Source organism: Schistocerca cancellata, chromosome 8 (genome assembly GCF_023864275.1).
Source record: "Schistocerca cancellata isolate TAMUIC-IGC-003103 chromosome 8, iqSchCanc2.1, whole genome shotgun sequence".
NCBI classification, from domain to species: domain Eukaryota; kingdom Metazoa; phylum Arthropoda; class Insecta; order Orthoptera; family Acrididae; genus Schistocerca; species Schistocerca cancellata.
The window spans coordinates 100242126-100259128 of NC_064633.1; the positions used below are offsets into that span (position 1 = coordinate 100242126).

The 17003-nt window shown below is 45.1% G+C and overlaps 1 protein-coding gene across 1 annotated transcript in view; it reads left to right on the plus strand.

Moving 5' to 3' along the window:
- The window catches only part of LOC126095397 (furin-like protease 1), a 256503-nt gene that overhangs the window by 168767 nt on the left and 70733 nt on the right, over positions 1 to 17003 (plus strand). Inside the window, exons 8-9 of the mRNA XM_049910198.1 lie at positions 7023 to 7230; positions 16610 to 16727. Of these exons, the coding sequence (XP_049766155.1) occupies positions 7023 to 7230; positions 16610 to 16727 (326 nt within the window). The remainder of the gene's footprint in view (positions 1 to 7022; positions 7231 to 16609; positions 16728 to 17003) is intronic.

The window sequence follows — 17003 nt, forward strand, 5'->3', positions numbered from 1 at the left end:
CAAAGATGTAGACTAAACAACCATGAACGAGCAGCGCCTGTTAGACGGAGGGGTCCGACACCCGATCAGTTCCAGTCATTCCACCCGGAAGGAGGTACACGGCTCGTGTTGTCTTTAGTTCAACCGTGCCTAGACAGTCAATGTCGCGGTTTGATCGCGTCCTCATTGTTACTTTGTGCTGGGAAGGGATCAGAACAAGGGAAGTGTCCAGGCGACACGGAGTGGACCAAAGCGATGTTGTTCGGACATTGAGGAGATACAGACAGACAGGAACTGTCTATGACATGCCTTGCTCAGGTCGCCCAAGGATGCAGTGGATGAGCGCTACCTACGGATTATGGCTTGGAGGAACCCTGACAGCAACGCCACCATGTTGAATAATACTTTTCGTGCAGCCACAGGAGGTCGTGTTACGACTCAAACTGTGCGCAATAGGCTGCATGATGCGCAACTTCACTCCTGACGTCCATGGCGAGGTTAATCGTTGCAGCCACGACAACATGGAGTGTGGTACAGTTGGGCCCAACAACATGCCGAATGGTCCGCTCAGGATTGGCGTCACGTTCTCTTCACCGATGAGTGTCGCATATGCCTTCAACCAGACAATCGTCGGAGACGTGTTTGGAGGCAACCCGGTCTGGCTGAACGCCTTAGACACACTGTCCAGCGAGTGCAGCAAGAAGGAGTTTCCCTGCTGTTTTGAGGTTGCGTTATGTGGGGCCGACGTACGCCACTGGTGGGCATGGAAGGCACCGTAACGGCTTGACGATACGTGATTGCCATCCTCTGACCAATAGTGCAACGATATCGGCAGCATATTGGCGAGACATGCATCTCCGTGGACGACAATTCACGCTACCCTCGGGCACATTTATGAATGACTTCCGCTAGGATAACGACATCGCTCGACTAGAGTGGCCAGCATGTTCTCTAGACATGGACCCTATCGAACATGCCTGTGATAGATAAGGGCTGTTTGTGGACGATGTGACACACAAATCACTCTGAGGGATCTACGCCGAATTGCCGTTGAGGAATGGGACAATCTAGACTTGATGAAATTGTGGATTGTATGCCACGACGAATACAGCAATGCATCAATGCAAGAGGATGTGCTACTGGGTATTAGAGGCACGGGTGTGTACAGCAATCTGGACCACCACCTCTGGAGGTTTCACTGTATGGTGGTACAACATGCAATGTGTGGTTTTCATGAGGAATAAAAAGGTCGGAAATGATGTTTATGTCGATTTCTATTCCAATTTTCTGTGCAGGTTCCGGAACTCTCGGAACCGAGGTGATGCAAAACCTTTTTTGATGTGTGTAATAAAGCCTTCACCTCCACCTACATTTTTAGCTGGCACACTGACCTCCAGTAGCAAACTGACGGTTCGCAGAAGGCTTATGAAATATCCTGTACTGCGATCTCTTATTGTTGTGAAGTTGTGCCACAAAATTTCATTCCTCTCCAAACTTCGTTAGCTATTCCCTCTGTGCGTCTAATCTTCAGGATACCTTTGTAGCACCGCATTTCAAAAGCTTCTATTATCTTCTTATCTGAGCAGAACGTTTCACTGTAGACAGTTTGTGGGCCGGCGGGTAAAATTTATTACGTTTTGTATTTAATTTTTGAACGTTGTTTATGTCTGGTAGTCCTGCGCTATTTTTGAAAGCCACAGTCTTTTACAAGGGCTTGAAACCTGTTAGTGCGAACAACCACAAAGCGAAGGGGAACGTGATGTTTAATAATCTTCAGTCTACATGTCCACAATAAAATGTTCTAACTCTCTAAAAATTATTCAGAGGAGTGGGAAACCACGGCAATAAATGAAAGTCAACTGTCGTTGAAGGCATCAGCATATTCGAGTAAGAGTTCAGACGTACAAGCAATAAGTATGAAAATAATTAAGGCACTATTTTTACTCTATACTCCTAATTATTTAAAGTTAATTGCTTCTCCTTAAAGTATAAGTATAAGTTCGAACACTTGGCACGCCGTTTAATGTTATACAGCGGGCAGCACGCAAAACACCGAGAACGAAACACAAGTTTTCCAGACAAACTATTATGCCAATTAAGATCACTTTCTGACAGTGTCGTAATATACAAACGATAAGTCATTCGGCCCAAGCACAATATTGTCAGTTATCTTTAACGCCATCCAATGCTTAAGCGACGACTGTCACCGACGAAATCACGGCATATTCTGTAGCGGAACGTAGCAGGTTTCCGTATGACTGACAACGATTGAATAACTTCACACGTACATACATCTCGTTCTTCATATATGATCAGTGGGGACGGTGGACGAAACACTTGCTCCAAAACTGCTTCTAGATTAGGCAGCAGTGCCCAGCCAGCACCCTTTATGATTGCAAAATTATTTATGGCGTTGTTAGTTGAAGTCCTACACCGATTCCAATTTTTCACTGCGTAATTCTGTATTCTGTGTATATTACACACAATTCTCAGCCCGACAACTCTTAAAGTTCTAGGATTTTTCGAATGGAACCTAGGGTAGATGGTGGCCCCTGAACTGTCTTTGTTCCAATTTTTTGTACTGCTGTAAAATTACGTTATTACCTTGAAACTTGATAAAGCTTCATTGTTTCCTGTAATAAACATCGTGCTGTCATTTTGACTTCGTAGTTTAACAGTAAAGGTTAATTAATCTAAATCGTCTCACATAACTTAGGTACAAAAACTGACGTTTTCGCAATAATTCAAAAAGTAGACGAGACAGCATCATGAAAACTTCTACCATACGTTTTTATGACAAAGTGAACCTATTTCCAGTCATGGAGGTTTCTAATTTTAATGTTACATGTCTCTCAAAGTTTTACAAAAGCGGAAATTTGAAGTAACTAATCATCCCCCCCCCCCCCCCCCCCATGAACCATGGACCTTGCCGTTGGTGGGGAGGCTTGCGTACCTCAGCGATACAGATAGCCGAACCGTAGGTGCAACCACAACGGAGGGGTATCTGTTGAGAGGCCAGACAAACGTGTGGTTCCTGAAGAGGGGCAGCAGCCTTTTCAGTAGTTGCAGGGGCAACAGTCTGGATGATTGACTGATCTGGCCTTGTAACACTAACCAAATCGGCCTTGCTGTGCTGGTACTGCGAACGTTTGAAAGCAAGGGGAAACTACAGCCGTAATTTTTCCCGGGGGCATGCAGCTTTAATGTATTGTTAAATGATGATGGCGTCCTCTTGGGTAAAATATTCCGGAGGTAAAATAGTCCCCCATTCGGATCTCCGGGCGGGGACTACTCAAGAGGATGTCGTTACCAGCAGAAAGAAAATTGGCGTTCTACGGATCGGAGCGTGGAATGTCAGATCCCTTAATCGGGCAGGTAGGTTAGAAAATTTAAGAAAGGAAATGGTTAGGTTAAAGTCAGATATAGTGGGAATTAGTGAAGTTCGGTGGCAGGAGGAACAAGACTTATGGTCAGGTGAATACAGGGTTATAAATACAAAATTAAATAGGGGTAATGCAGGAGTAGGTTTAATAATGAATAGGAAAATAGGAATTAGGGTAAGCTACTACAAACAGCATAGTGAACGCATTATTGTGGCCAAGATAGATACGAAGCCCACGCCTACCACAGTAGTACAAGTTTATATGCCAACTAGCTCTGCAGATGATGAAGAAATTGAAGAAATGTATGATGAAATAAAAGAAATTATTCAGATAATGAAGGGAGACGAAAATTTAATAGTCATGGGTGACTGGAATTCGTCAGTAGGAAAAGGGAGAGAAGGAAACGTAGTAGGTGAATATGGATTGGGGGTAAGAAATGAAAGAGGAAGCCGTGTGGTAGAATTTTGCACAGAGCACAACTTAATCATAGCTAACACTTGGTTCAAGAATCATAAAAGAAGATTGTATACATGGAAGAAGCCTGGAGATACTGACAGGTTTCATATAGTTTATATAATGGTAAGACAGAGATTTAGGAACCAGGTTTTAAATTGTGAGACATTTCCAGGGGCAGATGTGGATTCTGACTACAATCTATTGGCTATGAACTGTAGATTAAAACTAAAGAAACTGGAAAAAGGTGGGAATTTAAGGAGATGGGACCTGGATAAAATGAAAGAACCAGAGGTTGTACAGAGTTTCAGGGAGAGCGTAAGGGAACAATTGACAAGAATGGGTGAAAGAAATACAGTAGAAGAAGAATGGGTAGTTTTGAGGAATGAAGCAGTGAAGGCAGCAGAGGATCAAGTAGCTAAAAAGACGAGGGCTAATAGAAATCCTTGGGTAACAGAAGAAATATTGAATTTAATTCATGGAAGGAGAAAATATAAAAATGCAATAAATGAAGCAGGCAAAAAGGAATACAAACGTTTCAAAAATGAGATCGACAGGAAGTGCAAAATGGATAAGCAGGGATGGCTAGAGGACAAATGTAAGGATGTAGAGGCTTATCTCACTAGGGGTAAGATAGATTCTGCCTACAGGAACATTAAAGAGACCTTTGGAGAAAAGAGAACCACTTGTATGAATATCAAGAGCTCAGATGGAAACCCAGTTCTTAGTAAAGAAGGGAACGCAGAAAGGTGGAAGGAGTATATAGAGAGTCTATACAAGGGCGATGTACATGAGGATAATATTTTGGAAATGGAAGAGGATGTAGATGAAGATGAAATTGGAGATAAGATACTGCGTGAAGAGTTTGACAGAGCACTGAAAGAGCTGAGTCGAAACAAAGCCCCAGGATTAGACAACATTCCATTAGAACTACTGACGGCCTTGGGAGAGCCAGTCCTGACAAAACTCTACCATCTGGTAAGCAAGATGTATGAGACAGGCGAAATACCCTCAGACTTCAAGAAAAATATAATAATTCCAATTCCAAATAAAGTAGGTGCTGAGAGATGTGAAAATTACCGAACTATCAGTTTAATAAGTCACAGCTGCAAAATACTCACGCGAATTCTTTACAGACGAATGGAAAAACTAGTAGAAGCCGACCTCGGGGAAGATCAGTTTGGATTCCGTAGAAATATCGGAACATGTGAGGCAATACTGACCCTACGACTTATCTTAGAAGCTAGATTAAGGAAAGGCAAACCTACGTTTCTAGCATTTGTAGACTTAGATAAAGCTTTTGACAATATTGACTGGAATACTCTCTTTCAAATTCTGAAGGTGGCAGGGGTAAAATACAGGGAGCGAAAAGCTATTTACAATTTGTACAGAAACCAGATGGCAGTTATTAGAGTCGAAGGACATGAAAGGGAAGCAGTCGTTGGGAAAGGAGGGAGACAGGGTTGTAGCCTCTCCCCGATGTTATTCAATCTCTATATTGAGCAAGCAGTGAAGGACACAAAAGAAAAAGTCGGAGTAGGTATTAAAATCCATGGAGAAGGAATAAAAACTTTGAGGTTTGCCGATGACATTGTAATTCTGTCAGAGACAGCAAAGGACTTGGAATAGCAGTTGAGCGGAGTGGACAGGGTATTGAGAGGAGTATATAAGATGAACATCAACAAAAGCAAAACGAGGATAATGGAATGTAGTCGAATTAACTCGCGTGATGATGAGGGAATTAGATTAGGAATTGAGACACTTAAAGTAGTAAAGGAGTTTTGCTATTTGGGGAGCAAAATAACTGATGATGGTCGAGGTAGAGAGGATATCAAATGTAGACTGACAATGGCAAGGAAAGCATTTCTGAGAAAGAGAAAGTTGTTAACATCGAGTATAGATTTAAGTGTCAGGAAGCTGTTTCTGAAAGTATTTGTATGGAGTGCAGCCATGTATGGAAGTGAAACGTGGACGATAAATAGTTTGGACAAGAAGAGAATAGAAACTTTTGAAATGTGGTGCAACAGAAGAATGCTGAAGATTAGATGTGTAGATCATATAACTCTTGAGTAGGTACTGAATAGAATTGGGGAGAAGAGAAGTTTGTGGCACAACTTGACTAGAAGAAGGGATCGGTTGGTAGGACATATTCTGAGGCATCAAGGGATCACCAGTTTAGTATTGGAGGGCAGCGTGGAGGGTAAAAATCGTAGAGGGAGACCAGGAGATGATTACACTAAACAGATTCAGAAGGATGTAGGTTGCAGTAGGTACTGGGAGACGAAGGAGCTTGCACAGGATTGAGTAGCATGGAGAGCTGCATCAAAGCAGTCTCAGGACTGAAGACCACAACAACAACAACAACACAACTAATCATTTTGAGATTAGCAATTTTTAGAATTGTCGAGTGCCAGTCTGGGTCACGTCGTAATTACTGTACGATATTTCGGCAAAGTGACTAGTTGCTGTCTTCCGGCGGTCGCTGATGACTGCTTCTCCCCTCTTGTCGGCGTCCTTTATACCCCTTCCACCGATAGGAGCAGTCACCAGGGGCCACGTGAAGATAGCAACAAGTGTCTTTGTCGAAATATCGTCGAGTAATTATGTGACCTGGCCGTATAGCCGAGAATTCTGCAAGTCAGAAATGGAGCAGGAAAACGTCCGATCGAGATTCACAACAGTTATTCTTTTCATAGTCTTACATAAGCTGACCAGAACTTCAAACAGTATTTAGACATTTAATTTTACATAAGTATATTGTGCAATCTCTATGTTAACATCTCACGGCTGTAGTTCGACCACCGTCCCGTATTTTGCTGGCCAAATTACGAAACTCATTTACTACTTTCGGTGCTTCATTTCTAATCCGATTCACGATTTCATTCGACTGCTTTCCATTGCATTTGTTTCACTTTTGTTGATCATCATCTCATCTTTCTTTAGGGACAATATTCGTTCCGCACCTTCTCTCCAAAGTCCTTCACATCTCTGAGAAAATGACAGTGTCATCGATAAACCTTAAAGTCTCGATTTCTTCTTCCTGAAACGTTCCTCTGTTTCCTTCACTGTTTTTCTTAGTGTATAGACTGAATAACACGGAGCACAGGCTACAACACTGTTTCTCCCCTTTCGTCTCCATACCCTCCGGTCTACTGTACGTTCGTTGGGACGCTGCGACTGTTGACGGCTGCGCTCTGTGTGTGGCAGGTGGTGACCACGGACCTGCACCACCAGTGCACGAGTTCGCACACGGGCACGTCGGCGTCGGCACCGCTGGCGGCCGGCATCTGCGCGCTGGCGCTCGAGGCGAACCGCGACCTGACGTGGCGCGACATGCAGCACATCGTGGTGCGCACCGCGCGCCCCAGCAACCTGCACACCCCGGACTGGAGGCTCAACGGCGTCGGCCGCAACGGTGAGCGCTCGGCTACTGCCTGCTGTCTGCCGCCTCGCTTACTCTGCGCAGGTCCAGACACACGAGATAGGGTCAATTTAAAGTAGCTGCATTCGAGTAGACCATCAACGGAACGGCAGGGGATGCCAGCATCATAGTTTACAGGGATGAGACTTCTGACGTTGACATTTGAGCTTGGGCCTTCAGAAGCGTGTGCTGACGTCGGAACTCAACCCATTCTCACTGGGCTCACTCTGGTTACAGTAGTGGATTTTATACTTTTACGTCTTCTTTGTCTAAATTTTAAAATTTTCTTTGTTATCGTGGCACACAGCAAATGTTGAATGTTTCCCAATGTGCGTTTTTCTACAAACGGGGCCAGATATCTGAAACAGAAAAACGATTAGCGTTTTAAGACTTTTAGCCAAAGGAAACGCCTACATTCCTCATAAATGAGAAAATAACCTGATGAGAAACTTACATAGAAAACGTTTTAATAGCGCTTTTGAAGGAGAAAATATAATTAGTTTGACGATATTTCGTATCTAGAAAGGAGAAAAAACCATGCTGAAGGACACAGTCTATATGTGTTGCTTTCTAAATATCGTTTCATGTGTACCAACGTACATTTTTGCATTAGTGAATAAATGTCAATATTTTAATATGTTTCAGAGACACCTTCCCCATTATTTCACTTCTGAGTAATTTATCTTACAAACGTTGTTGAGAATATACGTTATGAAGTTAGCTTCGGATATTACACTACTGGCCATTAAAATTGCTACACCACGAAGATGACGTACTACAGACGCGAAATTTAACCGACAGGAAGAAGATGCCGTGATATGCAAATGATTAGCTGTTCAGAGCATTCACACAAGGATGGCGCCAGTGGCGACACCTACAACGTGCTGACATGAGGAAAGATTCCAACTGATTTCTCATACACAAACAGCAGTTGACCGGCGTTATGTGGTGAAACTTTGTTGTGATGCCTCGTGTAAGGAGGAGAAATGCGTACCATCACGTTTCCGACTTTGGTAAAGGTCGGATTGTAGCCTATCGCGACATTCCTGCTCTTGTTTGTCGAGATCCAATGATTGTTAGCAGAATATGGAATCGGTGGGTTCAGGAGGGTAATACGGAACGCCCTGCTGGATCCCAACGGCCTCGTATCACTAGCATTCGAGGTGACAGGCATCTTATCCGCATGGCTGTAACGGATCGTGCAGCCATGTCTCGATCCATGAGTCAGCAGATGGGGACGTTTGCAATACAACAACCATCTGAACGAACAGTTCGACGACGTTTGCAGCAGCATGGACTATCAGCTCGGAGACCATGGCTGCAGTTACCCTTGACGCTGAATCACAGACAGTGGCGCTTCGTCATCGCCATACTGTCGTATCACCCGGCGTGATGGTATGGGGTCCCGCTGGTTACACGTCTCGGTCACCTCTTGTTCGCTTTGACGGCACTTCGAACAGTGGACGTTACATTTCAGATGTGTTACGACCTGTGGCTCTACCCTTCATTCAATCCCTGCGGCCGGCCGTTGTAGCCGAGTGGTTCTAGGCGCTTCAGTCAAGAACCGCGCGACCGCTACGGTCGCAGGTTCGAATCCTGCGTCGGGAATGGATATGTGTGATTTGCTTAGGTTAGTTAGGTTTAACTAGTTCTATGTTCTAGGGGACTGATGACCTGAGTTCTATGCCTCGTGATGACTGGGTGTTGTGTGCTGTCCTTAGGTTAGTTAGGGTTAAGTAGTTCTAAGTTCTAGGGGACTGATGACCATAGATGTTAAGTCCCATAGTGCTCAGAGCCATTTGAACCATTTTTTTCAATCCCTGCGAAACCCTACATTTCAGCAGGATAATGCACGGCCGCATGTTGCAGGTCCTGTACGGGCCTTGTTGGATAAAGAAAATGTTCGACTGCTGCCCTGGCCAGCACATTCTCCAGATCTCTAACCAATTGGAAACGTCTGGTCAATGGTGGCCGAGCAACTGGCTCGTCACCATACGCCACTCACTACTCTTGATGAACTGTGGTATAGTGTTTAAGCTGCATGGGCAGCTGTGCCTGTACACGCCATCCAAGCTGTTTGACTCAATGCCCAGGCGTATTAAGGCCGTTATTACGGCCAGAGGTGGTTGTTCTGGGTACTGATTTCTCAGGCTCTATGCACGTATATTGCGTGAAAATGTAATCACATGTCAGTTCTAGTGTAATATATTTGTACAATGAGTACCAGTTTATCATCTGCATTTCATCTTGGTGTAGAAATTTTAATGGCCAGGAGTCTAATAAAAACAGCTCGGTTATAATTTAAAACAAAAAACTTCCGCAACTGGTGCTACTGTAGAGGGAAAACATTTTACCGTATGCATACCCAACTTTAAGCGAATAATGTTCAGTAACAATGCTGAAGCTCTCCGCGAGCGTCAGTGCACTGAAGGAATGAGAGATCCTTTTTCAGCACAGAGGTTGAAGTACATCATTTGGAAGTTCGAATTAATTGACGATTTGGGAATTGCTCATTGGAGAGGCCGGTGGCCAATTGCGCCACAAATTTTTGAACAATTCAACTATTGTCATGGCTGCGAAAGCTGGACGCAGTGTGCCGTCTTCAAATAGTTCACGAGCTGTGTCATAACAAGTGATTCCATGGTCACCTGTTCGAAATGTGCTGCGAACAATCGTGAAACTCTTATCGTAAAAACTTCCAGGCTAACGTCGATGCAGATGGTCGTCACATTAAGCAACGTTTGTAACCTGGAACGTAAACGAGGAACGAAATTAACAAATGTTATTTCTCATGTGGAAATTAATTTTTTTTTCACTTGCTTGTTCTTTATTTCTCTTCCACATGTCCTTACAAATTTTCCACAAACTCGATGTCCAACTATTAATCTTTTTTCATGGGGGCTCTCTCAAGTTGCGAAAGTTTAATTATAACCACACTGTATATCATAGCTAGTTTCTTACGTCTGTTTCTATACTCAGACTTTTTGTGTCACGGGTGGTATAACTGTACTTTCACACATCGATTCTCGGCTAAGCGAAATGTTTACCTATCGTATAGTGTGAAATCACCACCAACTGACGGTGATATCACTTTCCGTTCCGTTCCGTTGATGTCCACTGCGAATTGGCCTTTACTCTGTGTCATGCACCCGTGTGTGTGTGTGGGGGGGGGGGGGGATTGTTAATTTTCTTATTGTTGTTGTTAATTTAGCATGCTGCAACACATTGTAATGGTACTTGCTTGTATGTTAACTGAAAGTATTATCTATTTACATAATGTGTAGGGCAACCAATCAGTTTAAAATCAGAGATGACAAATAGTCTATGTTAAACAGAGTGAAAGTCCAAATCCGTAATAGTTTGTTTATTGTGTTTATCCCTGTATGACAAACTGGATTCATGCTCTGGAGGTATATCTGTGGGTTGTATAAAACTATTACTTCGTGACGACGACTTCCAAGGTACGAGTGCGAAAAAGATACGTCACTTCTCCGTAAAACCAATGATGAAACGGCAGATGGGCATCCGATGCGAACTGTGCATGATCAGTATAATATCAGTAAAACGTTGCCATACACTCACTAGCGCTAGAACATGCTGTTCTATTTGACGCCAATATATTTAAGTATGTTGACGACTCCCAATGTTTGTGAGTCTTTTAATTTTTTGTTTCTCCCGCGGGTTTTGACGATGGTTTCATCCTGTCAGACGCAGATTGTCATGTGCTGTCCCGGGTCGTCTTTTGACAGTCTTTTGGAGATGTTTTACTGATCATGCTGAATTTGGATCGGATACCCATCTGCCGTTTCATCCATGGTTTTATCGAGGCGTGATTTTTTTTTCCTTTTTTTCATGCGCACTTCACCTTGCAAGTCGTGGCACATGAAGTATTCGTTTCATATGTCCTGAAGATATGCGTATATGAAACCGGTTGTCATACAGGGATGAACAAACTAAACAGCTATTGCGGATTCGAACTTCCACTCAGTTTAATATAGACTATTTACCATCTCTGATTTTAAATTAATTGATTGTTCTTCACATTATGTGTAAGTCCCTTAGCTGTGGTTGCCCGACATATAAGGTTATTTGTATTATCTGTTTACAGTAACGAAGATGACACAACTCTTGCGGTTATATCAAGTGCCTTATTTTACAAATAGAAAATTACAGTGTGTCAGGACATAACAATTTTCTTAAAAGTTACGTGTACAGGGTTGTCCCTCGATAATGTTACACATTTTCCGGGATGATGGGGAAGGGTTAATAGTCTGGGGTAATGGATCGTGATTTGGAAACGATCGAGTCCAAAGCTTTAAGGAAAAAAACGTTCTACCTCTAACAATGGAATACACGTGCCGGTACTATTGCTGTTGAGATTTAAGTTTAGAAAACTCCCGACGAGCACTTGAGATTTGGATTGTAACTCACCTAATCAAATCCAAATGGCGGACTGTGCGCTGCCAAGAGCAATCCTGGTATGAGATGTCTGTACTGTCATAGACTACAGTCTCTGTTTACAATCTGAAGTACTAATTTCGATCAGTTGTACGCGAATACAGCTGCACCCGGTGGGAACTTGCAGTCAAGATTTTCGTGTATAGGCAAGCAAAGGAAGCGCAGTGGTTGTATAGAATAGAATATCCGCGTAAAAGACAGGCCATATTTCCAAGACTGTTCTAACGATTAAGTGTAACGGGGTTCAAAAATGGCTCTGAGCACAATGGGACTCAACTTCTGAGGTCATCAGTCCTCTAGAACTTGGAATTACTTAAACCTAACTAACCTAACGACATCACACTCATCCATGCCCGAGACAGGATTCGAACCTGCGACCGTAGCGGTCGCGCGGTTCCAGACTGTAGCTTCTAGAACCGCTCGTCCACACCGGCCGGCTGTAACGGGGTAATTGGTGTCACGGTACGACGGCCGAGGTCCTCGACGGACTACACGGACTCCCGCCTTAGAAGGCGCTGTGCTTGTTCGAGTGGATGAGGCGCCTGCAGTCGAAACCGTTCAGTTACACTTGAAATGAATGTTTCGCAGAGTGCTGTGTTGTGAGTGTTACGAGAAATGCAGGCTTCGGGCTCGGCGACACTTGTAACAGCAAGGTGTCGACAGATGGGGAAAAAGAGCCACAGCTCATAACTTCACGTAAGCTGTAATATGTGTTAATGATGTCACGTTGGCACCAGATTTCTCCACAATTCTGCCCGCCTCTACCGTGGAAGTGGAAGTGTCGCCCTACGGGAAAGTCGTCACTCCGCCTGTTACCCACATATTATCCATTCATTTGATGTTATAGTTTTAGGTCATAACCGCAACACCCGACGTTTAAAATACACGGTTTTCTTATGAGGAGGAAAACTTTTCAGACACAACGCCGCTTACAACCGACAAGAAAAGGCCTCAGTAAGTGGCATATGAGCGTTGATGAAATCACCCCTTTCCCTGGGGCGTTCATTCCCACAGATTTCGCGGTGTAAAACGGCAGTTAACAGTTTGATGAACAGCAAGACGACAATACTTGACACTGCTGACACTCCCCAGACGATTCAGCGGTATTGTGGGTCTGCATCCCCACTGAAGATGATCGCACCCGTTTAGAGTGCAGCGCAACAGCAATTTTTGCTCTCGTGTACCGATTGTTACCATTAGGAACCATTCTAAACCATTCGACGACATCTGAACGTGATCCGAAGCAACAGAGGGTATTTACACTTTTCCAACCCTCCTGTTGCATGACCTCATGTGGTGTAATCGCTGCTCTGACGCGAAACAAACCCGTTTGGTTTGCCTACCTACAGGCGCTAGAGCAGCCGCCACGCTGATTTGATGTCGCAATTTCTGAAGCCACATTTATAGCGTGTGCAACAAAGTTGCGTGGGTGGCGGCACCGAGGGTGCTGCCGAAGTGGGGGTCTCAAAGCAACCCGTTGCTGGTTTCAAAAATGTTCAAATGTGTGTGAAATCTTATGGGACTTAACTGCTAAGGTCACCAGTCCCTAAGCTTGCACACTATTTAACCTAAATTATCCTGAGGACAAACACACACACCCATGCCCGTGGGAGGACTCGAACCTCCGCCGGGACCAGCCGCACTTGCTGGTTTCTTCACCCACATTTTAATGTTGCACTCCCGAGTGACCTCGTCACAGGAAGCCGCGACACAAGGTGGTTGGAAGAGCATAAGTACTCTGTACTGCATCAGATCGTCTTAAAGTATCGTCGAATGGTTTTCAACGGACCCTAGTGGTTATAACCAATACACGAGAGCAAAAATTGCGGCCGAACTGCACATGAAACGGGTGCAAACACGTTCAATGGGGATGCAAGTCCACTGTACGCTTAGAGAGGGCTGAATCATCTGGGGGGGGGGGGGGGGAGGAGGAAAAGCAGTGTCAAGAACGCCGTCCTGTTCTTCATTGTGCTGTGAACTGTCCTTTTCGGCCGCGAAATCTGTTGGAATCAACGCCTCAGGGAAAGGAGTTGTTTCATCTACGCCCTTTACATGCCATCCCCTGAGGCCTAGCCTTGTCGATTTTGAGCGGCGTTTTGTCTGAAATGTTTTCCTCGGCCACTCATAAGAAAACGGCGTGATATCAACGCTGAGTTTCGTGGTTCTGGCTTCCCTCGCAGAGCCATCGAAAGAGTGGGTGAAATGTGAGTAAGATGGGGCTGTGAAGAACTTTTCCTCCATGCGATACGCCGGTAGCTTTCGACAGTGTGTTGGCTAAGTTTTGCGCCAGTGTGATACCACTTGTGGTGTCACCGACAGACACCACACTTGCTAGGTGGTAGCCTTTAAATCGGCCGCGGTCCGTTAGCATACGTCGGACCCGCGTGTCGCCACTATCAGTGATTGCAGACCGAGCGCCGCCACACGGCAAGTCTAGAGACACTTCCTAGCACTCGCCCCAGTGGTACAACCGACTTTGCTAGCGATGGTTCACTGACAAAATACGCTCTCATTTGCCGAGACGATAGTTAGCATAGCCTTCAGCTACGTCATTTGCTACGACCTAGCAAGGCGACATTACCAGTTACTATTGATGCTGTAAAACATGTACCGTCAAGAGCGATGTTCACCATTTATGGATTAAAGTTAAGTATTCCAGCAGCAACGTACGTTTTTTGCTGAAGTCTAATTTCCTTGTCCTGTTCCAGACCTCACGCCAGCCTGCGTGAGCTAAAACGCGTGCCTTTTGGCTTCCTCTAGTTTACCGGGTTGGCTCTCTTGCCAATCCACAACACCATTAACGCCCCTTAGAGCTCACATTAACATCTGAGTAGTGGCTTTTTTTTTCGAATATGAAGTCGCACGGTTTTAAGCTTTTGCACTGTTACAGAGGAAGGTTGTAGGCACCTTCGAGACAAATTTCGGACTTCCGCTTCGTAATGGGTGCCAACTACCGGGTTTCGAAAGAGTGGTCCTGTAACTACAATCATGCTCATAAATTAACAATAACTGCAGAATGTGGTGCCACACAACGTGGCACTACACAAAACTGGAGCTAATAGCATAAGCACATAAGCAACACACACGACACAGTTCTGTAAGTCTACGGTATTGGTGATAAGTTGAGAAAACCATCCCAAAACGTATGTGCTACAAAATGCCACTGTTTCCTGCGCATGTAACCCGATATCAATATGGGATATGATCACCAAGCACACGTACACTGGCCGCTCAACAGGTTGGCATACTCCGGATCAGGTGTTCGAGCAGCTGCTGGGTTATAGCCTCCCATTCTTGCACCAGAGCCTGTTGGAGCTCCTGAAGTGTCGTGGGGGGTTTGAAGACGTCTAACAATACGTCGACCGAGAACATCCCAGACGTGCTCGATGGGGTTTAGGTCTGGCGAACAGGCAGGCCACTCCATTCGCCTGATATCTTTTGTTTCAAGGTACTTCTCCACGATAGCAGCTCGGTGGGGCCGTGCGTTGTCATCCATCAGGAGGAAGGTGGGACACACTGCACCCCTGTAAAGGCGGACATACTGTTGTAAAATGATGTCCCGATACATCTGACCTGATACAGTTCCTCTGTCAAAGACATGCAGGGGTGTACGTGCACCAGACATAATCCCACCTCAGACCATCAAACCGCGACCTCCATACAGGTCCCTTTCAAGGACTTTAAGGAGTTGATACCTGGTTCCTGGTTCACGCCAGATGTAAACCGGCGAGAATCACTGTTCAGACTCGTCCGTGAACATAACCTGGGACCACTGATCCAAAGACCATGTACTGTGTTCTTGACACCAGGCTTTACGGGCTCTCCTGTGACCAGGGGTGAGTGGAATGCACCTTGCAGGTCTGCGGGCGAATAAACCATGTATTTTCAGTCGTCTGTAGACTGTGTGTCTGGAGACAACAGTTCCAGTGGCTGCGGTAATGTCCCGAGGATGGCTGCCTGCAGTATTCCGTGGCCGTCTGCGGGCACTGATGATGAGATATCGGTCTTCTTGTGGTGTTGCACACTGTGGAAGTCCCGTACTGTAGCGCCTGGACACGTTTTGCTGTCTGCTGGAATGGTTGCCATAATCTTTAGATCACACTTTGTGGCACACGGAGGGCCCGTGCTATGACCTGCTGTGTTTGACCAGCCTCCAGTCGCTCTAGTATTCTACCCCTCATAACTCATCAATATGTGTTCTTTGGACCACACAGTCACCATTAGCACGTCTGGAGACGTCTGCACACTTACTCGCTGCACCATACTCTGACATGCACCAACACACCACTGCATTTGTGGACTGCTGCCAGCGCCACCGTGAGACGACCGCAGGTCAAAAGCACTGCGTGGTCATACCCCGAGGTGATTTAAACCCACAAACCACCCACCAGATGATCGTTTCACCATGTATCAGCATTATCCTTAATTTATGAGCATGGGTGTGTGTTACGTAACGTATTTTTTAATATAAGTTCGTGTGTTTTCAAGGCCAGTGTCAGTTTTAAATAATTTTGGATTTTAGGACGCGTCGTCGTAGTATCGGCCTAATTTCCTAAATATTTAGCTAAAAAAAAGAAAAAAAACGTACGATTTCCTACAAAAGACGTAAAAAGACATGGAGAGGACATTGTAGGAAACAACAAGGGATGACAGCAGTGGTTTGAAGGTCTGCACACCTAGGCGAAGACGCCGTATACAGCAGGTTATTTTTAAAGATTAGTTATATGTAATAAAATCTATTAACGACAAAGTTGGAATATTTATGTTTTGTGAAAATTCTGTTTCCTTAATTCCTCTTAGTTTAGTTAACTTTTTCAGAAGTACTTGCTTTTTGACCACTTTGTATGAACCAACGCCTCCAAGCCTGTGCTTGCCAAATGTTGTGCCGTGACGCCGGCCGTGCTCTGGTTCGCAGTGAGCCACTCGTTCGGCTACGGCCTGATGGACGCCACGGCGATGGTGCGGCTGGCGCGCTCCTGGAAGCCCGTCCCTGAACAGCACCGCTGCGAGGTCTCCGCGCCGCACACCGACAAGTAGGTGGTACCCAGCTGTCTGCTTTCCGCTTCCTGCTCTCTCCTGTACATTGTCGTAAATTAGGTTGCTTCAGTGTTTCAGCGAAGCTTTCAGCGTCATCGATCCACGCAACAGGTCAAACAGCTACCTACTAGAAGGGGAATCTTTCTTTCAGAACGCTGGGCTCGCAGTGTTGTTAAATAATTCGCCTGGAGTTGCGATGTCGGGAATAAGCCTCTGGATGCTCAAGTTGTGAGGCGTGCCTGGGTCAACCAGTTGGTGCAGTGTTCCTCGCA